This window comes from Canis lupus, chromosome 38 (assembly GCF_011100685.1).
Source record: "Canis lupus familiaris isolate Mischka breed German Shepherd chromosome 38, alternate assembly UU_Cfam_GSD_1.0, whole genome shotgun sequence".
Classification (NCBI taxonomy): domain Eukaryota; kingdom Metazoa; phylum Chordata; class Mammalia; order Carnivora; family Canidae; genus Canis; species Canis lupus.
The window spans coordinates 15,961,107-15,987,000 of NC_049259.1; the positions used below are offsets into that span (position 1 = coordinate 15,961,107).

The 25,894-nt window shown below is 36.7% G+C and overlaps 1 protein-coding gene across 6 annotated transcripts in view; it reads left to right on the plus strand.

The window, feature by feature from the left end:
• The window catches only part of MARK1 (microtubule affinity regulating kinase 1), a 116,455-nt gene that overhangs the window by 55,159 nt on the left and 35,402 nt on the right, over positions 1 to 25,894 (plus strand). For all 6 annotated transcript variants that reach the window (XM_038586176.1, XM_038586177.1, XM_038586178.1 and 3 more), the window contains exons 4-8: positions 11,138 to 11,186; positions 12,371 to 12,436; positions 16,303 to 16,373; positions 21,032 to 21,088; positions 25,585 to 25,821. In XM_038586176.1, coding sequence (XP_038442104.1) covers positions 11,138 to 11,186; positions 12,371 to 12,436; positions 16,303 to 16,373; positions 21,032 to 21,088; positions 25,585 to 25,821 — 480 coding nt within the window. The remainder of the gene's footprint in view (positions 1 to 11,137; positions 11,187 to 12,370; positions 12,437 to 16,302; positions 16,374 to 21,031; positions 21,089 to 25,584; positions 25,822 to 25,894) is intronic.

The window sequence follows — 25,894 nt, forward strand, 5'->3', positions numbered from 1 at the left end:
TGCATCTCCTCTGAGCTTTAGACTAAACCACCTGACTGTTTTGGGTTGTGGTTTTGTTTTTGTTTTGTTTTGTTTTTTAAGATTTCTTTGAGAGAGAGTGTGTGAGTGAGCTCGGGATGAGGAGAGGCAGAGTGAGAGAGAGAGTCCTGTGGCAGACTCTGCACGGAGCATGGACCCTGACATGGGGCTCAGCCCCAGGACCCTGAGATCATGACCTGAGCCAAAACCCAGAATTGGCCACTTAACCAACTGCACCACCCAAGCGCCCCCCATTAGGCTGTTTTAAAAGTCATGTTGTCATTTTGTTATTTGAAGAGTCATACTCTTATTTTTTTTCTAAGTTGGGCAGTTTGTTGACATAGTAAACTGGACTATTTATAATTTTTGGATGGGGACTTCGAAATGTCTTTCTCATTTAAAAAATAAAGTTGCTTTCTTATGACATTTGTTAGACTAAACTGTTTCATGTCTAATTTTTTTTTTAAGACATAAAATATTACAGATACAGCTGAAGCCTTATGCATTATTTCTGGGTTCTATTCCTATATTTTCCTACCTGGAAATACCTGCTGTTCTGAATTTGATCTTTCTTATTCTCATTCAAACTAAAGATACTTTTCATATGTGTGTTTCTATATTTTTTATAATAAATTTATTTTTTATTGGTGTTCAATTTACCAACATACAGAATAACACCCAGTGCTCATCCCATCAAGTGCCCCCCTCAGTGCCCGTCACCCAGTCACCCCCACCCTCCACCCACCTCCCCTTCTACCACCCCTAGTTCATTTCCCAGAGTTAGGAGTCTTCATGTTCTGTCTCCCTTTCTGATATTTCCTACCCATTTCTTCTCCCTTCCCTTCTATTCCCTTTCACTATTATTTATATTCCCCACATGAATGAGAGCATACAATGTTTGTCCTTCTCCGATTGACTTACTTCACTCAGCATAATACCCTCCAGTTCCATCCACGTTGAAGCAAATGGTGGGTATTTGTCATTTCTAATGGCTGAGGAATATTCCATTGTATACATAGACCACATCTTCTTTATCCATTCATCTTTCGATGGACACCGAGGCTCCTTCCACAGTTTGGCTATTGTGGACATTGCTGCTAGAAACATCGGGGTGCAGGTGTCTCGGCGTTTCATTGCATCTGAATGTGTGTTTCTATATTATTTATTTTTAAACCTCTTAACCTTTTACAACTTGCTTTTTTCACATAACATTGTCTTACAGTCTTAGTCATGTTAGCCTATATAGTCTAGTTCATTTATTTTCACTACTGTAATTGCATACCACTGTATAAGTATTCTACGCTTACCCATTTTCTTATTAACAGATACAGTATAGTTTGTGTATTTTTTTTTTTTTTTTTTTTTTTTTTTTTTTAGTTTGTGTATTTTTGTTGGTGGTTATGTAGATTGTTCCTGGTGTTTTTGTGTCTCACTTTTTTTTCTAGATAGCTTTTCACTTTTGCTCTAGAAGCAGTGCTGCAATGATCATTATTGTGTTTGTCTTTTTGTGAAGATGTATGTAAAAGGATATATCTCTCCAAGCAGAATTGCTAGGCTGAAGGTCATGCATATCCTCAACTTTACTAGATAATGTCAGGTTGTTCTTCAGAGTGGTTGCACAGTTTGTACTTCTGCTAAAACTGTATGAGATTTACTGTTGCCCTGCATTTTTGCCAACATCTTATATTATCAGATTTCTTAATTTTTGCCATCCTTATGGATGCACTATGGATGATGTTTCCATCATTTCTAATTTAAACTATTTTCGAATTTGATCTATTTTATGTTTAATATCTTCTGTCTGAAATCATTTGCTGTCTTAAATAGTACATTTATTTTGCACCAGCTTGAGCTCAGAATTGTTTGAGGCCTTGGGAAGGACTCAAGCAATATAAAATTGGTACCAGTTTATAAGAAATAAGAATCTTATAATCTTGTGATCTATCTAGATGATAGATTACTTGGGAAAGTGGCCCAGCTTGTAATTTAAAAAGCATATCCTTCTCTTAACTTTGCAACAAACAGTTGACTTATCAGTTGTCAAGGTTGAGAAAAAATACGGAATGATCATTTTATTATTTTAGTTAGAAATCATCTAATATATATTCATTTAATTGTATTCAGATCTCTTTTTTCCAACTACCATTTCACAGGATAAACTTAAGAAATTCACTTATGTTTTTATTCTGCTATTAACAATAACTTTGTATAATATGTGGTATGTCTATAAGATGCATGAAAGCTGAAAAAAGGAGTGAAATGATGATCCTAGAAACTTAAAAGCTGAAAGTTTAATTTATAGGTTTCTGTTAATAAAGGCATGTCATATATAAAATCCCTCAATGGATGGGCACCTCTGAGGGCATCTAAATGTGGACCCAGCATTCTCTTGGAACTGAATGTCACTTGTAGGGTAAAATGGTGCCCACACGTCTCATCAATAGGCTGGTAAACAGCTATCAAAGATAAGGATAGGATTATTACAGAGATTACAGTGAAGGCAAAGAAGGGCTCTTGCCCCTCACTAAACCCAAATCAGAATCAAACACTGGAAAGGCCAAGAAGGCTGTGTGGGAAGGCACAAGAAGATCTGAATGTCACCCTCCTCCAGTTCTCAGTGGCTGATGACAGCCTAGAAGAGCTCTCCCAACAGGAACAAGCCTGAACACTCTGCTTTTGTCAAGTTCCCCGTGGCCCCAGTGTTGTTCTGCATCTGCTTCAAGGCCAGACAAGCAGTGAAGGTGTCCTATGACCTTGATGAAGCCAAGAGCAACCCGGTGAGCGGGTCTGGTGGAAGGAAGATAATGTGCATTTGACTGGCCCCTGACTACGATGCTTTGGGTGTAAATAGAACGAGGATTGTCCAAGCCATGTCCACATGGCTACTTCTAAATAGAACAGATTTTCCCACCTTCAAAAAAGAGAGGCGAAAGGAATAAAAGAGGTACGAAGGAAAAGAACAGTTAAGAGGAGAAACAGAAAATGCTCATAAATGAGGCAAATACTGATGAACACTAATGGGGTTTGACTGACCCTGACCTTCAGCCCTAACCAAAGGACTGAATTGGGAAGTACATCTCTGTCTTGTTTACTCACTTCAGTTACCTGGCACAACGCCAAGAAGGAAACAATCCAGGCCTCTGAACAACTAGAATAGCTGTCATGAAGTCTCAACAGTAAAGGCCCCTCCTGCCTCATAGAGAAAACTCATCTCAGGCCTTCACCCGGCACTCATCTCTTTAATTCAACACACAAAATACGAACAAACTCTGGCCTTAATTTCAGCCCACAGCAAAGCTGAAGTAGTAAGTTAACATCTATAACATCAGGATGTCACAGTTTGAAAACAAACAAGAAAAAATGAACTAATAATTAGAATCAGAAATTCAAATAGTAGTGTGGGACTACCTCATGTATTTGCGAACCTGTTTTCCTGGCTTGTACGTGACGTATGATACCTACAGTAATCGACTTTTTTTTTTTTTAACAATAACTGTCCTTCTCAAAGTAAACTTCTTAGCATGGTCTAAATTTTCAGCTCTCTTTCTTCCCTCAACCTTCTCCACCTTTCCTAAGGAAGAGCAACATTGGTAAGATTAGCACCATTGCTGATAAAAGTTTGCTCTGGGCTAAGAGATCATGTATCTTTGGCTGTCTGTCTGTCTGTCTGTGTCTCTCTCTTCCTCTGTAGCTGATACAGAGACTCTGACATTAATTAGTCTTATCCCTTTCCTGTGTGCATGGAGCCAGCTGGAATATTGCGGTTTAGGGAAGGGGTGAAGGGAATCATGAAGAGGAGGAGACATCTTAGACCTTTACTAAAGCCATGTGCTACTGTTGAGTTGGCCCCAATTCTCTGGATTTTTAGTGTTAATGACCCAAATCTAGCTGACAGTTGAAGTGTTTCTTTGGGAGGAAGGGTAATTAGTGGGTCAGGCTACTGGCATTTCATTATCCTTGGTCAGTATGCCCCTTAAAACACACTAATCACTTCTTCAACAGCAAGCACTCTTCCTCTTTCCACAACTGCCTATCATTTTTAGCCTACACACACCCAACCCACACAGACCCATTCATGCTCTTGCTTATTGTGGTTTTTTTCCGCACTCGTTGTCAGTGATAACTGAAGGAGAGGAAACTAAGGATAGAACAATATATTGAAGACATCTTTGAGATGCAATAACCCAATGACTGTGTATTATTTTTTCACCAGAATAAAAAACTACTTTCTGATGAGAACTTTGGCCCTTCCTGTAACTGTTTCTCTGGCTTCATCTATCCTCAGATAGCAGGACAGTAGCCTTCTACTCAGGCACGTTTTTGTTAGGCACCCCAATTTTCACAAGATAATTTTAATCCTCTCTTTAGGTCATCTCTGTTCTTGGAAGAACAGAATGGCTAAATTCTAGGTTTCAATCAGGGACTGCATTCATGAACTCAGTGCCGCTCAAAAACCCAGTTTATGAAATAAACAACCAATCAAAAACCAGTATTTATGGACAAATGTTTGAAGGATATGTAGTCTAGCCAGTTTGCTTCCAAGAGTAAACTACTAAATTTGCCAATAATCGCATAAAAATTAATGAGAATAAGCTCAGGATTACCCATGTGACAATACTGTCTCCACTCTTGTAGTCTGATGTGTTTTCTTGAGGCAGAAGAAAGGGAAGAGGAGCTGGAATTAGAGTTGGTGTGGCATGTTCATGCTGTACTTCCTAGACCACCTTCTGAAAGTACCTGTGCCAGTGAGAAAGTAAGGTGTGAAAGCCCTTTTCCACATGCAGTAAAGAACTGTTAATGGGAAAAGTATGTTAAAAGGAGGAATTATTTAAAAATTACATTGACATTTAACATTTAAATTAAACAAAATGCATAACCATTAACCAGTCTTTTCACTTCAGGCCAAACTTTTTTCTCCCCACTCCTAGTTTGGGTCTGTTGATTGACATTCAGCTTTGTTTATCTTGCACAGATCTCACCCATACCACTCACATTTGCTACTATTTCCAGTTTTTGTTTTGTTTTTTATTTTTTTTAATATATTATTTATTCATGAGAGACACACAGAGAGAGACAGAGACAGAGACAGAGGGAGAAGCAGGCTCCATGCAGGGAGCCCAATGTGGGATTTGATCCCAGATCTCCAGTATCACGCCCTAGGCCAAAGGCAGGTGCTAAACCACTGAGCCACCCAGGGATCCCCTGTTGTTTTTTAAGTAACAAAGGGAGGATTTAAAGACACCCAGGAAAAGGAGCACCTGGATGGCTCTGGTTGAGTGTCTGCCTCTGTTCAGGTCGTGATCCCGGGGTCCTGGGATTGAGTCCTGCATCGGGCTCCCTGCAGGGAGCCTGCTTCTCAACCTCTGGCTGTGTCTGCCTCTCTCTCTGTGTCTCTCATAAAACATAAATAAAATCTCAAGACCGCCAGGAATGATCTGAGAGCAAACCCCTAGATTTTCTTTTAATCTTTAACATTTATCTTGCCAGCACTTAAGTGGACAGCAATTTCTTTAGCAGATTTTATCTAGTATTATTCAGTTTGGTTTGTTCTGTTAAACAACAAACTTTAATTCATTGGTTTATGTAATGTTTAATTGTATTGAACAGACTTAAGGCAATCCCCAATGACCCTCACTTCTGGTGTTCACACTTTTATATAATTCGTTTTCCTTGAATTGCAGGACCTCTAACCAATAGAATATGGAAAAAGTGGTGCGATTTCATTCCCATGATTACATTATGTTAGATAAGACTGTCTTGCCAGCCAACTTGCCCTGGAGATTATCCTTGCTGGCTTGATAATAAGGTAAATGGCCATGTTCAAGAAGCCTGCTTGGCAAGGACATGTGAACAGTCTCTAAGAAGTAAGGGTGGCCTCCTCTCAAGGGCCAACAAGAAGCCGGAGTCCTCAGTCCTATAGCTGCAGCCTAGGTTAGCTTGGAAATGGATTCTTCCCCAGTCAGGCCCCGAGAGGAGAGACCAATACCTTGTTGGAAACCAGGGGACCCAGTGAAGCCCTGACCAGAAACCATGAGATGATACATGTGTGTTGTTACACCCTGAGTGTGTTCTAAGGAGACTGCCCTCCGAGAACACCCAAGATCCCACCGGACAGCTCCACTCCTGCTGTCAGTCCTCAGAAGTCCAGGCAAGGAAGAGGGGATAGCTACCTGGATTCCAGTGGCTGAGGCCACCCCACTCAGGCCAGACCCTCCACCTCCCTGACACCTACAAGGAAGAAGTGAGGGTATGTGACTTCTGGCTCCCTCTGCTTGGGCCTTCAGGGCTACTCATGGGAATAAGCCATTCTCTGATGTTGCAAAGTAGAATCGACAAGGTATTTGATGAACAATCCATGTTCACTATTATCCACAGGCATCTGGTTTTATTGGAGATTGTAACAGGCTCAAAAATTGACTTGAAAAGACTCAGGAAAACAAACAACTGATTAAAAAACTGGTCAAATGATATGAACAGGCATCTCATCAAAGAAAATCTATAGGTGGCAAATAAGCATATGGAAAGATGGTCAACACCATCTGTTATTAGGAATTGCAAATTAAAGCAACAGTGAGATACCACTACACACCTATTAGAATGTGAAAATCGAAAACACTGAGAACACTGAACACTGCTAAGGATGTGGAGCAGCAAGAACTCTCATTGCTGGTGGGAATAAAAATGGTAGATGGTTTGATAGTTTGGAAGATAGTTTGATAGTTTCTTACAAAACTAAACATACTGTATAATCCAGCAGTCAAACCTACACAGGGTTTATAGCAGCTTTCGTCATAATTGTCAAAACTTGGAAGTAATCAAAATGTCCTTCAATAGGTTCATGAATAAATACACTGGTACATTCATACAATGAAATGTTATTCAAGTGCTAAAAAGAAATACTCTATCAAGTCATGAAAAGACACGGAAGAACCTTAAATGTGTCATTACTAAGTGAAAGAAGTCAATCTGGAAAAACCACATTCTATATGATTCCAACTATATGATCTCAAGAGGCAAAACTATGGAGAAAGTAAAAAGATTAGTGGTTGCCAGAGATTTATGGAGAGGGAAGGATGAATAGGTGGAGCACAGAGGCTATTTAAGGCAATGAAACTTCTGTGTGATACTGTGATGGTGGATACATGTCATTATACATTTGTCAAAACCCATGGAATTTACAACAGCAAGAATGAACCCTAATGTAGACTACAGAATTTGGGACACTGTGTATCAATATAGATTCATCGATTTTAACAAATGTACCACTCTGGTGGAGGATGTTGATGGTTGGGGAGGCTGTGCATGTATGGGAACAGGAGGTGTGTGGTAACTGTACTTCCTGCTCAATTTCGTTGTGAACCTAAAACTGCCCTAAAAGTAAAACCATATGTTCACATATATGAATGTATATATAGACATACACACACTTCGGATGCTGTATTCTCCACCTAATCCTGGTCCATGTACCTGAGTAAGACAGTTTGGTCAATGGACACCTGTCTGAGACAGGTGTTCAGTTTTGACAAGAGCCTGGTGGTGAACTAATAGCTACTTTTTAAAACCTGTTAGCCATTTTGGGGAGGGAATGAGTCCAAAACCCTATGGGGCCTCCTCTGAGTAGAGATTGTTTCCTTTTGTCAGAAGCTCCAGTCAGCAAAGTCATCATTAACAGAGACTTACAGCCCAAAGGGTCATTAAGGGCTGTGGGGCCCAAAAATAAAGACCAAGCAGAGTAGACACTCAATATTTCTTGAGTTCTAGGCCTTCATGTACAGAATTGGGAGTGGAGGGCAAATTCAATGAGACCTAATAAAGTTCAAGGTGTATGTACACCGCTATCAAAAAATTAAGCTTCTAGGTATTTAAGGAAACATGTCAAGAATATTCATGGTAACACTGATTGTGAAAATATATAAATAGTGAAAATATATAAATAAGCATCCTCAGAAGAACACTGTATAAACTGTGGTTTCTTCTTGTAATGGAACACAGCAATTAAAGTAAGTGGACCAGATCTATACTAGAACAAAAAAACATTGTGTTGAAGAAAAAATAAGTTTAGAGAAATATATTCAGTAGGAATCCATTCATATAAAGTATGAAACACAAAGAAGTAACATTGCTATTTATTATACACACACATAGAAAAGTATAAAAGTATGGAAGCTTGTTATATGCCAACCTTAGGGCAATGGTTATTAGGGTGGGAAGGAGGAAAAAGAGGTGGGGATGAGTCTCTAGTTATAACTCTAATGATTAATGTCTTAATATTTTATTAAATTATTAAGTAAATATTCATGGGGCACCTGGATGACTCAGTCAGTTGGTCATCTCATTCTGCTCAGGTCACGATCAGAGGGTTGTGAGATTGAGCCCCGCATCAGGCCCCACGTTTGGTGTGGATATTTGTCTGAGATTCTTTCTCCTTCTTCTCCCTCCCACTCTTCCTCCCCCAGCTTGTGTGCACTCTCTCAAAGAAATAAAATCTTTAAAAATAAAAAAATTAAAATATTTTCAATTGTTCTTAAAAATAATAAAATCTTGGGATGCCTGTGTGGCTCAGTGATTGAGCATCTGCTTCAACCACGGTTGTCACGGTCCTGGGGTCCTAGAATCAAATCCCACATCAGGCTCACCGGAGGGAGCCTGCTTCTCCTCCCTCTGCCTGTGTTTCTGCTTCTCTCTGGGTCTCTCATGAATAAACAAAATCTTAAAGAAAAAAAGGCTTAAAGAAAACAAACTTTCTCTAATAGGTGCTAGATGGATATAGAGAGCTGGGGAGAGTCGGGCAAAGATCAAATTTGGTGTGAGACATCAAGTCTTGGGTTTGAATTTCTGCGAAAATATTAAGTATTTAGATATAAAGGTTAGGATAAGGAGAATGCTCTGGAAAATTTAAATTTAGGAGACACCAGTAAATTGATATTTAAAGTCATGATAAATCACCCAGCAAGAGCATGTAGAGTAAGAAGACAAGGAGGCTAAGAGCTAAATCCTGAAGGGCACCATGTTTAAACATTGAGTAGAAAGGAGAGGATCCAACAAAAGGCTGGGCAGCCAGTGTGGCAGGAGGAAGGTCTGGAGGATAGGCTAGCAGAGGCCAGGAAAGAGATGATCTCCAGTGTTTTGAACACTGAAGGTTGAAACTGTGTGCTCTTTCTCTCAGGACTGAAATAATGACATAGACGAACATGAATTTTATTTGCTTCGGCATTCTATTTATTGATGTGCAATTTTTAAATGTTAAAATTACAGGCATCATAGATTATATTAAAATTTATATGAGTGCATATATGTGCACCCACATAGAGAGACTTCTGTACTGCATGTATTTTGTGTGTGAATTATCAAGGATGGCTAGGGCAAGATTTCTATGGTAGATAAGCCTTAAGTAGGTTTTCCTACTGGTGTGAAGTTTTTTGAGGCATATCAACACATTATATTTCTGTATTTAACTTGTGTTAAAATATACATAAGATTGACTCAACCATTTTTTTTTTTTTGACTCAACCATTTTTAAATGTAGAGTTCAGTGGTGTCAGGTGCAGTCATTACTACTGTCCATCTCTAGAACTTTCTTCATCTCCCCAAACTGAAAATTCTGTGCCCATTAAACAGTAAACCTCTCTATGGGGATGCCTGGGTGGCTCAGCGATTGAGTGTCTGCCTTTGGCTCAGGGTATAATCTTGGAATTCTGGGGTCGAGTCCCATATCGGGCTCCTCATGGGAGCCTGCTTCTCCCTCTGCCTGTGTCTCTACCTTCTCTCTGTGTCTTTCATGAATAAATAAAATCTTTTAAAAAATAATAATAATCTATCTCTATGCCTCTGTTACTCCAGGCCCTGGCTATCTTCTATGTCTGTTAGTTTGACTATCTTACTTCTAGGTACCTAGTGTGAAATCATACAATATTTCTCCTTCCTTGAGTGGCTTATTGCATTTAGCATAATGTCCTGAGGGTTTGTTCATGTTATAGTGTATGTCAGAATTTCTTTCATTTTTAAGACTTAATATGACTCCATTGCATGGATATACCACATTTTGCTCTTTCATTCATCAGTGGACCTTTTAACTGTTGTGAGTAATACCATTGTATTATTATAACATGAGTGTACAACAAATCTCTTTGGGTTTCTGTTTTCAGTTCTTTTAGGTGCATACACTTTAACCACATCCTTGCCAGGACTTGTTATTTTCTGTATTTTTTTAATCTAGTAGTAGCCATCCTGAGTCAGAAGTGTTACTTCATTGTGATTTTGATTTGCATATTCCTAGTGATTAATGATGTTGAGCATCTTTTCATGTTCTTCCTGGCCTTTGTATATCTTCCTTGGAAAAAACAACACCTCTGAAAGCATCAAGTTTAGATTTTATTCTGATAAAACATATGTCACAATATGGACTTCTTGGAATATCATTAATTATTGATTCTTCTGTTTTCTTGAACTAGGTGCTTGATTTTGACTTGCTTAACATGTACTCAAAGACAACATAGGAAAAAAAATGTCAGGTCACATTTTTTAAAAAAGGGCCCTATATTGTATATTGTAGAATGGGGATTCTTAACATTGGAATTTTAAAAAGTGACTATGCTTTGGTTTTATATAAAGTGGTAAATGTAATTTTATTGTCCTTTACTATTATTATGCAAGTTGCCCTAAAAATATTGTGAAAATAGTTGTTTCCTTTTCAAATTTTAGTTGGTGTAGGTTTATAGCACTTAATCTTTCACAAAGTGTCTGATCAACCAGTAGAGATGACTAAAGAATCAGGACCCCACCCCCAAGGAATGTTGGTTTTGGATAAAAATCAGTGAAGAATCATTTAGTTTCATTTCCACAGTATTTTTCTTTTATTCCCAGTAATGAAGAGTAGTCAAATAAAAATGTAAGTTTTATTTTATATGGTGTATTCACACACACACACAAAGAACCATCTGAATTCATCTTGTTAAAATTGTCTTGGAAATCAAGTGTCAGCAAAGTTAGAACTGAACCTGAGAAACAAATCTCTTGTTCTTTCTTAGCTCATTACCAGGATCTCCTAGTGTCTTGTAGGAAGATGAATTTCTTCAAATGAATAGTTTTAACAAATATATCTACCTGTTTTCTTTAACAGTTATTTCGAGAAGTACGAATAATGAAGATATTGAATCATCCTAACATAGGTATGAAATTTATATAAACATGATGAAGTATATTCTTTAATTTGAGGCTATTTTAAGGATGTTCTATATAAAAGGAGTGATAACCTGAGAAGTGATACTTTTGGTAAAAATAGATTATAAGTTAATTGAAGGCTGCAGACGGCTATTTTCTCCTACCTTGCCTGTCTTATGCTCTCCACGAAAATAGTATATATGAGTTGGAGTTAATGCATATAAATATTTTTTGGATCAATCAGTTGTTCCAAATATTGATTGCATGCTGTTGAGGTATTTATAAGAAATAAATTTGAGGGCAGCCCGGGTGGCTCAGCGGTTTAGCGCCACCTTCAGCCCAGGGCCTGATCCTGGAGACAGAGGATCAAGTCCCACGTCAGGCTCCCTACATGGAGCCTGCTTCTCCCTCTGCCTGTGTCTCTGCCTCTCTCTCTCTGTATCTCTCTGTCTCTCATAAATAAATAAATAAAATCTTTAAAAAAAAAAAAAGAAATTTGATAATATGCATTTGGATTTGACCATAGTTTATAGGCAAAATAAATAATTTGAATTTTAAAGAAAATAAAATTGAATTCAGTTTTAATTAATTTATTCCCATAATTTTTGGTTTTCCCCTGTATTTATAAATAAATATATTGAGAACATATATAAAGTCATTGTATGAAAGATTTAAAAAGCATGTATATTATGTGAAGTAATTGGATAAGAGGTAAAAATAATTTTTCTTTTAATCTGCTCATTTCCTAAACACCTGTTTCTTTCACATTTAAAAATCTTATGTTTATTTGAGATGTTAATTTTTTGTTTTTGTTTTTCTACCCAAGGTTGTTTAACAATTTATGATAGGTTCATTATAATACAGTCTCATTTTAAGCTTTTGTTAAAATTTTGTTCTGATTTTAAGCTTTTCCTTTTTATTATATTATTCTCATTAGAAAAAGTAATGGTTTTTTAATCCCAGAAACTTAACTCTTTTGACCCGCAGTTGGTTCCAAATGACTCTGTGGTAAGTAGTTTTCTTCCATAATAGTAATAACCCTTGAGAGAATTTTGTGGTTTAAAATTATAAGTAATAATTTTTAGTAAATACTCAGATTTTCCACTGCCTTAGGGTTACCTTAAATTTTCTTAAAGCAGATCCAGTATGCACTAAACAGTTACAGAGTGATATCTCTAATTTCTTTTTTCAGTAAAATTATTTGAAGTTATTGAAACAGAGAAGACCCTCTATTTAGTCATGGAGTACGCGAGTGGGGGTAAGGATGAGAGGGATGGAAAAGTTATCTCTGATGAGACATACAGAATTATCAACACCTGAAGGTTCATTGTTAACACTTATGTCTTCACTGTTGTTAATGAATCTATAAAATGCCTTTAAGTGATACATCTTATATACAATTCAGTGTTTACTTTCAAGACCTATTGGATAATAATTGTATTATAATACAATTATAATTGGATAAGTTGAATTTTTGGCTTAGTTAAAAATTGCCTAGGGATATTTTCCTAAACTTTAAAATTTGCATTTTATCTATGAATGTTTTGATTCTCTTATCTAAATAGTCTATTATTGTGATTAGAAGTGCTTGGCTATGAGGAAATTTCAAATTCACAATGTATTTAATAAAGTTTATAGTATAAGTATGCTTTAGGCCAGATGTTTTATTTCACTGATTCATATATGACAGATTGTCAATATACATTCATTTTCAAGATAATCCATAAAATGTTTGAATTTAAACAAGTATTGATTTGAAGATTGAATTGACAGAGAAGAAATAAGATGCATTTGTAGAATAGAATGTATACTTTGCATGGTGTCAAAAGTGGAAGTGAGTTTTAAACATTGGTATATAATCATCTTCTGCACTTTCCCTCAAACGAGAGGTACATTGGCTCAAAATCACTGTTGTGTTAAGCATAGGGCTTTCTTAGAAACACATTTAAAATTTTTTGGAGATAAATCATTTAAGTAAAAAAAGAATGCCTGAAGGTTTTCAGCAATTGAAAAATTAAGAATTTAAGCAATTAAAAAAGAGGGAGGGCAGCTGAAATTATTTAAACCACTTTGGCTAATTAACTCTTTTGCTAATCAGTAGAAAAACTTAGAGTTGAATTTAGTGTTGACTCCTTTTAGCTAATAAAAGTATATAGATTTTATGGTAATTCAGATTTTATGTAACTGGGATAAAGAGGATTTATTCTAGTCTGTTGTACCTAAACTAGGTATTTTTATACGTTTTTAGAGTTCTGAAAATTTTACTACAAATGTTACATATATTTTAATAGCTTTTTTGTTTTTTAATGCAGATTGAAAGTTTTAGTGGGTTTGGTTTCCTGAAAGTATTTTAATGCAGATTGAAAGTTTTAGTGGGTTTGGTTTCCTGAAAGTATTTTGATGTAGGTTTTTTGACTTAACCTGAAAATCTATGTCATCAAGGTTTATTATTACAGGATTTAAAAAAAATATTAATACAGCCATGTGAATTTGCACAAAAGGTAGCTCTGTAATAAAATTAGTGAACCTACAGGTACCACATAATTAACTATTTCTCTATTTTTCTGTCCTTCAGTTACATTTATGTAACAGTTTGTCGGCGTGGGAACCCTGGGTGTTATTTTTAGTTCAGTTAGACTCTTTCTTTTCTTTCTCTAAAAAGTCTAGAGAAAGAAAAGGGCTATACATGCTTTGATACGAGAAATTACAGACTACTAAAAGTCAGTGGACGCTTCTGTTTTTGTGAAGGTCCACCACAAGGCTGTGTTAATATGTATGCTGTTTAACGATAAATGGTAAGTACAGTCAACTCTCTATTGGTACTAATGAAGGGGGGCAATAGTTAAGAGTCACAGAGAACACAGGGTGTCATCACTCTTCTCCTTCAGTAACGTAGTTGGGAGGGTCATGGGGTACAGCCTACAGAGGTGCATATACACACTGGAATTCAGCCCAAACCAGGTGCTCTCTTGTTCAATTTTGATTTCTAGTGATAGGTTTTGAGTCTGGCCATCAGTGATCCTCTAACAAACCATCATGGTTCTGTGGTGGTAAATCTAGAATTGTTTCCTTGCCTTTTTAATCTATAAATGGCAGGGTAACTTTTGTAATCAACACTGAATATTTTTCCTCCGAAATTTCTAAACATTTTAGGATTGAATCTGACACGAATGAAGAGTTGGGTCAAACAGCTGCCTCTTCATCAGTATTATTTAGATCATTTGATTCTGGCTCACTAATGGGGCAAAAGATCTTTGGTGATTAGGTAGGCAGGGAACCCCTATATGATTTTGAACCACATTAAATCCAGAAGAGCCTATTAAAAGTAGGTGTTGGGGCTACTCTGGTGTCTTGATTTTTTTTTCATTCATGATCATTTTTTTCATTCATGCAAACAATATTTATTAAATGTTTGTCTGTACCAGATGTTATTATTGTAGTTGCTAGGAACACATGGGTGAGCAAAGAATGTCCCTGCCCTCAAGAAGATTATATTCTTTTGAGGAAGCAAATCATAAACAAATAATACATTATAAGTGAAGGACTAAGTCTTGTAAACATCTGGGGTGTGGATGTTTTAGGCAGAACTTCAAGAGGAGTCCATATTTTTGAACTCTTGCATATATCTTTCCCAGCCTAAATTCACATATCTAGAATTTACTATTGATGAGTCGACTAGAGCTCCACTCATTCTGTTTTAATCATCCCATTCAATCATTTAAGTATGCTTGATATCATATGTTGTCTGACATTGTAGATGTATTAGTTTCATCTGATGTACATCATTCATTACATATTTGGTTTTTAATGTTTTACTTATATATTTATAGGATTGATATTGCATATATATGATTTTCTGTATGCATAGATACAAATATATAATTTATTGAGTGCTTACTATATGTCAGTCACTGTGCTAATAAGCACATGCATTATTTCATTTAATCCTTACAACAGCTGTGTGAGATAGGCACTAGATAGGTATGAGAAATTACAGACTACTAAAAATCGGTGGACGCTTCTGTTTTTGTGAAGGTCCACCACAAGGCTGTGTTAATATGTATGCCGTTTAACGATAAACAGCATACATATTATGCTTAATATGTATGTCTTAATAAAGTTAAGTCTTCATAATGTCTCCCAGTAGCTACTTAGGGCTAAACCAGGATTCATACCAAAATTGGTCTGATTCTAAAGCCTAGGTTTTTAACCACTGTCCTGTATTTACAAGAACTCTTCAAGCCATTTTGTGAGTTTTTAATATACATATATACCTATGTAGTGTAAATTATAAGGGCGTAAAAAATAAATTTCTCCCTTACACTGAGATATTGTATTTTTAATATTGTAACTAAATAATTTGGGTTTTTTACTAGTATTGACTATAGGCAAATGAAAAAAAAGTCTTCCAGCCATCTAAAGTAATGGAACTAATAGGAAATTTGTATAGTTTCTAGTTTAAATTATTTCAACAAGTATGTATTGTCTGTCCACTTTGTGTTCTGTCATGGGTGTGGGGAAGATATGATGACTGAAGCTCACTTGGAGTAATGAAAGATGTACACAGGATGATTTAATTCTGTATAAATAGTTAAGTACCAAAATAGATGAAATGAGTATAATGAGAATAGCATAGTCAGAGTATAGGAAGAAAGATAATGAAATCAATGTGAATGGAAGTAGTGAGAAGGAATTTGATCATAACTCCATGACAAGTAGAATTGAAGAGAGATCCAGCGTAATAGGACTCTTGTTATTTTGTCTGACACGTAGGCCCCAAATACAAAGCCAGATGTAATTTTTGATTGCTCACACTGTGGCTTCCCTTTATTAGAATGGATAATAAAGAGTTGACTGTATTTTTGTGTGATACTTGAAATCAGAAAGCAAGTTTTCTCGGTTATGTTTTTGTGACTTTAAAAGAGTTTTGCTAAATCATAAGCTGCTACGGATACTCAATTTTATGTGTAGCCTCCCCCCTTTTTCTCTTCATGTAATAGTTTGTGATTTATGTAAAACTACCAGAAAATTGTGGAGCTTCTCTAAAAACAAGGCCACAACTTGACATTGCTTATATTGTTAATCGATGTGTATTTTACTGCCTGCTTTACCTTTCTGATTCAGGTGAAGTATTTGATTACTTAGTTGCCCATGGAAGAATGAAAGAAAAAGAGGCCCGTGCAAAATTTAGGCAGGTATGGAAAGTAGTTTCTAACTTTGTTTTGCTAATGTTTTTAGTGATATACAATGGACAGTATCACAAACTGGACTTCAGAGTATGTGGTATTTTAAAAAGAAAAATTCCTGCTTTCTTACACTTTTTAAGAATGGGAAACTGAAGAAGAAATTGTTCTTCCTGAATTTAAATTTAAGATAGTTGCATATGGTTATTTTTAGATGTTCATAAATAGTGGAATGTTTATAGGTGAGTCTCATTAATTCATTGATAGTTTTGGAAATACAGACTAGATTAAGAAAGAAAAGAAATACTTAATCCTTTATCCAATAATTATTACCAAGTATTAATTGCTTCAGGTATACAGTATATACACATACTACTTAAAGATGGTATTGTATTTTCTTTTGTCATTAAGGACGTCTTGGTATTAGAACTCATATCTTTGTAGATTTAAAGCCTGTGGTCAGTTTTATTTAGTCAAGTAGGCAAGAAACCTTACAAATGTGAAAGAATAAGGTAAGATGTGTATATTTCCGGTTCAAATTGAACATGACTTGTTATAGAAATCATAAAATAAGAAAAAGTAATTTAAGGGGTACCTGGGTAGCTCAGTTGGTTAAGCATCTGCCTTCGGCTCAGGTCATGATCTCAGCATCCTGGGATCCAGCCCCACATTGGGCTCCCTGCTCAGCAGGGAACCTGCTTCCCCAGCCCCGCCCGCTGTCTCTGCCCCTGCTTGTGCTCTTGCTCTCTCTCTCTCTCTCTGTCAAATAAATAAATAAAATCTTTAAGAAAGAAAGAAGGAAATAGTAAAAATCTAGGATTTTACTTCTAATTTTTAGGAGTGAAGTGATTAAAATTAATATACTTTATAAATTACTGTAGAAGTGACAAATAATGAATTGTAAATTGTTCAGAAAATTTACTAAAGTAAAATTTCAGCAGGCAACTTGCTATAGTCCAAACTTTAATGAATTTAAAATATTTCATTTAAAAATAGCTCAGTACTTCTATAAGCATGGCTACTGATCTATCTGTGATCAGTAGGTTTGGGAAACACCGAACATGGATATAGGGTCTTCCTCTAAGAGGTATTACGTTTATGTTACATAAACAATTAGAAAAAAGTTGAAAGTTCTCGAGGAAAGGCAATTAAAAAACCTGTTTCACTGTTTTTTTTACCTAGTGTTCTCCACATTGATCATGAAGTGAGTTTGATAAAACTATTGTTGATATCTCATAGAGTCATTCTTTTTGGAACATAATTTATGAAATGCTTTATACCAAAGATAGGCATAGCCCTTAGATTCAGGATAGATTTGTAGAAACATTCTTCCTAAAATACCGGAAATCTTAAGGCAGCTGGTACTGAGCTCAGAACATTGAAGACCTGAGTGGCGTTCAGCCACGTACTGTGTGGTCCTCTGCAGTCCGGGACGGAGGCTCACCTTAGATGAAGCACTGGCCATCACTTTGAATGTCATGGTTCTCTTGGTATCGGTCGCGCAGTTGTAGTTAGTAGCCGACCAGTGTGAAAATTACACTCGACGTTAAATATTTCCACTGGGATCTTACTACATTTTATAGACTGCTACTACTCTTGTTCTTTTTAGTCGGCTGGCTGTATTGATTCACTGAAATCATACTGTGTGGAGAAAACTGTGTTGGGTACCCTGGAATTAGAGAAGGTGACGGTGCCTGCTATTACAGAGAACTTGCCCATCTTTTCTGTTGGGTGGGAACAGGAGAGGAGGCTGGAACACAGATGTTTTTTAAAGACCCAAATAATTATGAATTGGCTTTTTTGGAAAATAAAGTCTGACTTATTTTTTGAAATATTCTTCATGTTGCAGAGGTTGAGTGTCAAATGCTATTTAAAATGTAATAGGAAATATTTTCTTTATAATTTTATTATAAATATTAAATGTATTTAAATACTAAATATATTAAATATTAAAATGTATATTTTGTAGTCATTTGACAAAAGGTCATGTTTTTTAATTTGCCTTTGAGGTGCATATTCTTCTTTATAAATTTAAGACAATAAATGTGTACTTTTTTTGCTCTGTATCATGAAGTTATTTTTTAAACTTTTAACAGTAGGAATGTACTGTGTTAGCAAGTACATATGTATATATGTCCTTGACTCTACATTTGATACAGCCAAAGACAATTTAAGAGCACTTCAGCAGCCATGGACCATACAAGTACCTCTGCATTCCTGAAGTTTTGAGGACCTGAAAGAAAATCACAATATTGATTCAACTCTTCCAATATCAAGACTACTCCTTAAAGCTTGGGAATTCCTGACTCAATTATAAGTTAATTGTAAAGCAAGCCAACATTCGCACATCATGGCAAAACACTGACAGGTCTGGTTTTAGGGTCAGTGCAGGGTTGATTGTAAATCGTGTTTTCAGATCCATAGAAGAACAATCATAAAGGAAGTTCCTATATTCTACTTGATGAGGTACAGAATGTTTTGGGATAGGAGAATCCGACCATAGGATAATTCAGTAAAATTTAGGTTGTGCATGGGGATTCTTGATTCTTGGCAGTGAGTCAGACAGAAGGGAGAACTCTTGCACAGCAGAAATTGTACCCTGCTAGTTAAGTAATATTATAAGCCACCACATTTAACTGATAGAAGCCAGAGGTCATAGAGTTTGGGGAGAATAAAGTGCTTAATACAGAGCATTCTCTTAATTATCTTTCCATTCTTAAGGTTTTAAGGCTCAGGGGATTTTTATTCCAGAAATGCCTGTAGAACTGCTTTCATGGAGACCATTCTGTCTAATGTCGAAATGCATGTTTGATAACCAAATCAATATCAATAGCATGCCTTCTTCCCTGTTACCAAGACAAAGTGATTCGAAAACCAATATTACTAAAAATAACCTTGTAGTATATTCATTAAGATGTGTTAATATTTATATGTAAGGGTATATATCTCTTGGCTAATAAATGTTTTTAATGAAAATTGGATATTAGAATTTTAAAGCATATTGCTTAAGAAAGCTAATACTTACAAGTATGCATCATAAGATTCTGCTGTTTGGGGGGAATTTACACTTCAGATTGATCATAAACATTCACAGTTGCTTTGCTTAAAAACATTGAGTGGTTCTGTAGTACCAGCTTAGTTTGGAATGCACTCCCACTATTGCCATTTTCATACCTGCTTTTCAAATATATTATGTTGCTTCAACCTCAGTGTATTTCACCACCTTACCCCTGCCTCCCCATCACCCGATCTCCCATCTTCAAATGTTACTCTCATTCAGGATGGCTTAGATCAAATATCACCTAGTCCAGACAGCATTTCTAACTGAAATTGTTCTTTATTTGATATGATTCCCCTCACTTCTCTGTACCTCTACTTCTCTGCTTCTGCCTTGTATTATAGTTGCTCATATGCATGTTCTATACATGTTTTCTCATAACCAGACTTTCAGCTCCTTCAGGGCAGGGTCCATGTAGTGCTCATTTTGTATTCCACTAGCGACCGGCACATTTTCTTGCACATAGCAGGTACTCAATAAACTATTGAATCAAAATGAACTTAATTGAATTATATATTACTCATTGTGTGTTGATTTTGTTTTGAATTCATGTTTCTGTCTGAACTATTTTGATATATGTTAGAATAATGTTGTACAGAACTATCAATCTCCCTTCTGTGAAGGTTTTTTTTAACCCACACTTCTATTAGCATGGTCATACTTCACATCATCTTTAGACTTTTAAAAATCTAATTTCTACCTCCATTTGTAAATGCCTAACCAAAATTCAGAATTCATATTCTGTTTCCATTTAACTGAATCCACAGGATTGAATGTTCTGCTGTGCATTAAAATGGCCGTCCTCTTGTACATCAGCTACAATTAATGTACAAAGTAGTTCTTACTTTTATTGCTATCTGATTCTTTAAATTTCTGTATTTTATGTAGTGAACAACTATCATAAAAGTGTCTATAATCTATTTCTCACTTGTATCTTTGGCTCTTACTGTTGGGTTCCTCCTCTTATAGTCTTTTATCCCCAAAGAGCCCTATATAATGGCTAAAAATTACAATTACATACAAAATCTAGTTAGGGAAAGAATACTTTGCCTGATTGACCTAATAACAGGTTTAATATTAATTTGATTTTTCCCTCTTTTTTTTTTTTGATAATTGGGTTTCATCTTAAGGCTGAACAGTTTTCCCATTTCTTTATATATGAACAAATACAGGACGATGCCAAATACCCCACTGATAAGTTCTTAGTAAATTGGCCTTACTTAAAAAACATGCCTGGAATACATTTGATAATAATTCCTAAAATAGACTGATTCATGTGTGCCAAAGCTCTTATCCCAACGTTGGAATAAACCATTTGATCAGAACTGCAAACTACACACTTGTCCATGTCAGTAGAGAAATGTAGCAGCCCATAAAAATTTTCATGGACTCTGACAAATATTTTACTGTTTTAATAAGAGAATGCTGCTTATCTGTACTGTCCACATTTAAAAGTGAACTTTTCCTCATTTTAACTTTATTAAGAACTATTCAGTGCTACTTTAAAATCTAAGTTGATAATTTATCTCAATTGGAGATGATCATTGGGGGAAAATTGCAGTGTTTTTAGCATAAAATAATTATGTATCTTTTATCCAAATATTTATTTTAGATTGTATCTGCTGTGCAGTATTGCCATCAAAAGTGCATTGTTCACCGTGATCTTAAGGTAAGCCACTGAGTTGATAACAAAAAGCTTAATCATGAACAGATGTTTTTTAGTATTAGAGCCATCTTTGCAGTTGCTTAATTGTGCCTAGCACTCCAAGGAAGGAGTTTTTACATCATCTTCATAGCAACATCATAAAAGGCAGTATTTTCTCTGAGAAAAGAAAGAAAATAGGAAGGAGAAGTTATATGGTGTTAAAGGCTCGAGGATTTGATTCACCATTAATAAGCTTGTTTTAATAGATAAATCTGGAACTTTGTCCCCACTAAAAATGCCTGAGATCCCATTCTGTCAGAAGCACGGTAGGGCATACGACCAGGTTTGTCTGCTGTAAGTCCCAGAGTTCATTCTCTACGTTAAAGTTCAAGGAAACAGGGGGAGCCTTTAAATGATTTTGCAAACATCAAACGCATGTGATGAGTATAAATTAACATATTTGGAATAAGAAATTTTAACAGTCAGGAAAAGTTTGTGGCAGTCAGCATGGGAGCACAGATATCTCTTCAGGGTACTCTCTCATTTCCTCTGGGTTTATACCCAGAAGAAAAATTGCTGGATCATGTGGTAGTTCCACTTTTATATTCTCAAGGAAGCTCCATCCTGTTTTCCATAATGGCTCTACCAACCTACATTCCCACCAACTAGACAGGAGTTCCCATTTCTCCACAGTTTTGCCAACACTTATTATCTTTTATATTTTTGGTGGTGGCCATTCTAACAGGTGGGAAGTGTTATTGTGCTTGTGATTTACAGATCCCTGATGGTTAGTGATGTTGGGCACCTTTTCATATACCTCTTGACCATTTGTATGTCTTTGGAAAATGTCAGTTCAGGGACTTCCGCTCATTTTTTAATTGTGATGTTTGTTTTTTTGCTACTGAGTTCTATGAGTTCCTTATGTATTTTGGATATCCTTTATTAGATGTAAAGTTTGCAAATATTTTCTCCCAATCCACAGGTTACCTTTCTGTTGATGGTTTCCTTTCCTATGCAGAAGCTCTTTAGTTTGAATGAAGTCTCTCATTTCTTTTTGCTTTGGCTCCTGAGCTTTTGGTGTCACATTCAAAAAGTTAATACTGTATTGTATGCTAGGAAATTTGCTTCAGACAGTAGATTTATTTATATGAGTGTGCCCTCATCACACACACACAAATAACTAAGTGAGGAGGTAATAAGTTAATTAGTTTGGTTGTTGTAATTATTTCACTGTGTATATAAAATAATTTTGAGACATACCTTAAGTATATATGTATATAATTTTTTTTAAAAAAATATAAAATAAGGGTGCCTGGGTAGCACAGTTGGTTGAGCATCCGTCTCTTGATTTCGGCTCAGACATGATCTTGGTGTTGGGAGATCCAGCCTCACCTGAGGCTCTGTGCTCAGCAGGGAGCTGCTTGACAATTCTCTCTCTTCCTCTCCCTCTGCTCCTCCCCCTGCCTGTGTGCTCACTCCCCTCACCTCAATAAATAAATAAATTTTAAAAAGAAAGAAATGGTATGACCGAATAGGTGTGATTTTTTTTTCTTTTATTAAAAGTAAAAAGTCCTGGAACTGAAATATTTGTCTTTTTTCCCTCCCTCTTTCTCTCTTCCTCCAAACTTAACTTTCATCGTTCCTTACCTAGGAGTCTATTTTTCTTTTATTACTTTTCTCCCCATGACCTCTGTCAGTTACTAATACTAGTTTGTATTCTACTTAAAAATACAGTTTTAAGGGGCACCTGGGTAGCTCAGTTGGCTAAGTGTCTGACTCTTGATCTCAGCTCAGGTCTTGATCTCAGGGTCATGAGTTCAAGCCCCATTGGGCTCCATACTGGGCATGGAGCTACTTAAAAAAACAAACAAACAAACACAAAAAAACGACTGTCTTAAGCACTTGTCAGAAATCTAATCCTGTATTTTGGCTCCATTTTTCTGAGGTTGCAGATTTTCTACTGCTCCAAAATTTTCTATTTCTTAGTTTCCTCCTGCAACTATTTTAAGGAGAAATCACTTCTACAGAGAAAGAGAAAGGAGAGGACTGTTCCCTGGCTGTGTGTTTGACACCCACCTATCGTCTCATTTGCTATATGAACAGAAATCTGAGGAAAAAATGAATCATGTTCAACACCCTGAGTTTCCCTCCAGTCAGGGGACACGTTTTCCCGTGCGCTCCTGGAGCAGACCCCAGAGTCCCTCCCAGCTCAGCTCTTGCAGGGCAGCTTGCGTGCTTCAGTATCCATCCAGACCTCATCACAGAAACTAGGAAAGTCCAGCTTGCTCACACTTGGTCCCAGAAATTTACAATGACCAGGCCCTTACATCAGAACATCAAAATAACTTGGTTTTGTCACACAGCCCATCAGTGTTAGAATTTAAGATGAATCTCCCAAATTTATGTGCTATTTATGTCATAAACGAACCTCATTATTATCACATATATTTGGATGTTAGATGTACCTCCATTTCTCAAAACCGATATCCCAAGCTAGCATGCCTTAGAAAAGGAAAAAAGGAGGGTGAGGGAGGGAAGAACTGTATGGTGGGTAGAGTGCCTGGCTCTGGAGCAATAGAGAGAACTCTGGTTTTCATTGTAGCTAAATTTTACTCCTTTTGTAACCCCATAAAATATATCTACAAAATAATATATAATTCCTTAGGCCATCAGTTATAAAAGAGTTTGGAATAAAACATGTACAAAAGCAAAGACTATATTGAATTGCTTGTATTTACAAAAGGCACATTTAAAACTTTTTTTTTTTTTTTTTTAATGATTCAGGATTTTGGAAAACCAGCTTCTAAAAATATAGGGGTGGAAATCACTGTTTTCTACCAAAATATACCTCCAGAAGAGAATCTAGGGTTTTTTTTGTTTTGTTTTGTTTTTTAAGATTTTATTTATTTATTCATGAGAGACAGAGAGAGAGAGAGGCAGAGACACAGGCAGAGGGAGAAGCAGGCTCCATGCAAGGATCCTGACGTGGGACTCAATCCCAGGTCTCCAGGATCACTCCCTGAGCTGAAGGCAGGCGCTAAACTGCTGAGCCACCTAGGGATCCCTTTGTTTTTATTTTTGTTTTTGTTTTGAGAATCTAGTTTTAGAACAGCAAAAGGAAACTTAAGGTCTAGTGGAGGCTGTATTGTATTGTTTAGTTTTACTAAAAGAACAAAACTTTGCTGGGGAAGCATTCTATAAGAGAAGACAAAGGATTGAATTCAGTAGTCAGAGAACCCCTGACTGGCAGTTATTTTAAGTATACTCTTGAGCTTTGCATTAACCAATGATACTCTATTAAAATAGAGGACTTTTGAGTAAACTTGTTGGTTTAAGCCCCCAAAGCGCTAGTGTTATGTTAACTTGTATTTTTAAAAATAGGTCATATTAAGGTACAGTTCCAGGATGTTTATTACCATGAAGAAAAAAAAAATGGGTTTACCGTAATGTGTGGAAGGAGGCACCTGGGTAGCTCAGTGGTTGAGAGTCTGTGTTTAGCTCTGGTTGCAATCCTGGGGTTCTGGGATCAAGTCCTGCTTCAAGCTGCCCGCAGGGAGCCTGCCCTCTCCCTCTGCCTATGTCTCTGCCTCTCTCTCTGTGTTTCTCATGAATAAATAAAATCTTAAAAAAAAATAATGTGTGGAAGAAAAAGTGTTTTAAGTAACTTTTTTCAAATAGTTGCAGGATACCCTTATAAACGAGAGCTTCCTTTTTATAGCATTAAAATTAATCTTATAGGGGATCCCTGGGTGGCTTAGCGGTTTAGCGCCTGCCTTTGGCCCAGGGCACGATCCTGGAGTCCCAGGATCGAGTCCCACATCGGGCTCCTGGCATGGAGCCTGCTTCTCCCTCCTCCTGTGTCTCTGCCTCTCTCTCTCTCTCTCTCTCTCTCTATGTCTATCATAAATAAATAAATAAATAAATAAATAAATCTTTAAAAAAATAAAATTAAATTAATCTTATATAGATGTGATTCTGAAGAGTTATGGATTGAAGCACCATGCTGGGCTTCTAATTTGATGATATGCTTAAAAATGAAAAGCAGGGCAGCCTGGGTGGCTCAGCGGTTTAGCGCCGCCTGCAGCCCAGGGCGTGATCCTGGAGACCCGGGATCGAGTACCACATCGGGCTCTCTGCATGGTGCCTGCTTCTCTCTCCGCCTGTGTCTCTGCCTCTCTCTCTCTCTCTGAATAAATAAAAAAGAAAGAAAAGCAAAAGGGGTGCCTGATGGTTCAGTCAGTTGAGCCTCTGACTCTTGATTTCAGCGCAGGTCGTGCTTTCAGGGTCATGAGACTGAGCCCTCCGTGGGGTTCTGTGCTGGGCATGGAGCCTGCTCCCTCTCCCTCTGTCCTGCCCCACTCCTCCCAGTGGCATTCTCTCTCTCTCTCTCTCTCTCTCTCTCTCTCTCAAAAAAAAAAAAAAAAGAGAGAGAGAAGCAAGAAATATATGTTGATCTGAAACAATTAATATTTTGCTTGATGTAGGCATTTACATTGTCCTTCTTATTATTTTTCTCTTAGGCTGAAAACCTTCTCCTTGATGCTGATATGAATATTAAAATTGCTGACTTTGGTTTTAGTAATGAATTTACAGTTGGGAACAAATTGGACACATTTTGTGGAAGCCCGCCCTATGCTGCCCCTGAGCTTTTCCAAGGAAAGAAGTACGATGGGCCTGAAGTGGACGTGTGGAGCCTCGGCGTCATTCTCTATACACTAGTCAGTGGCTCCTTGCCTTTTGATGGCCAGAATTTGAAGGTATCCGTGAAATTCAGTGCTAATCTTTTATATCCAGGCGTGATCACTTCAGCAGCCAGTCATGAGTGCTTCC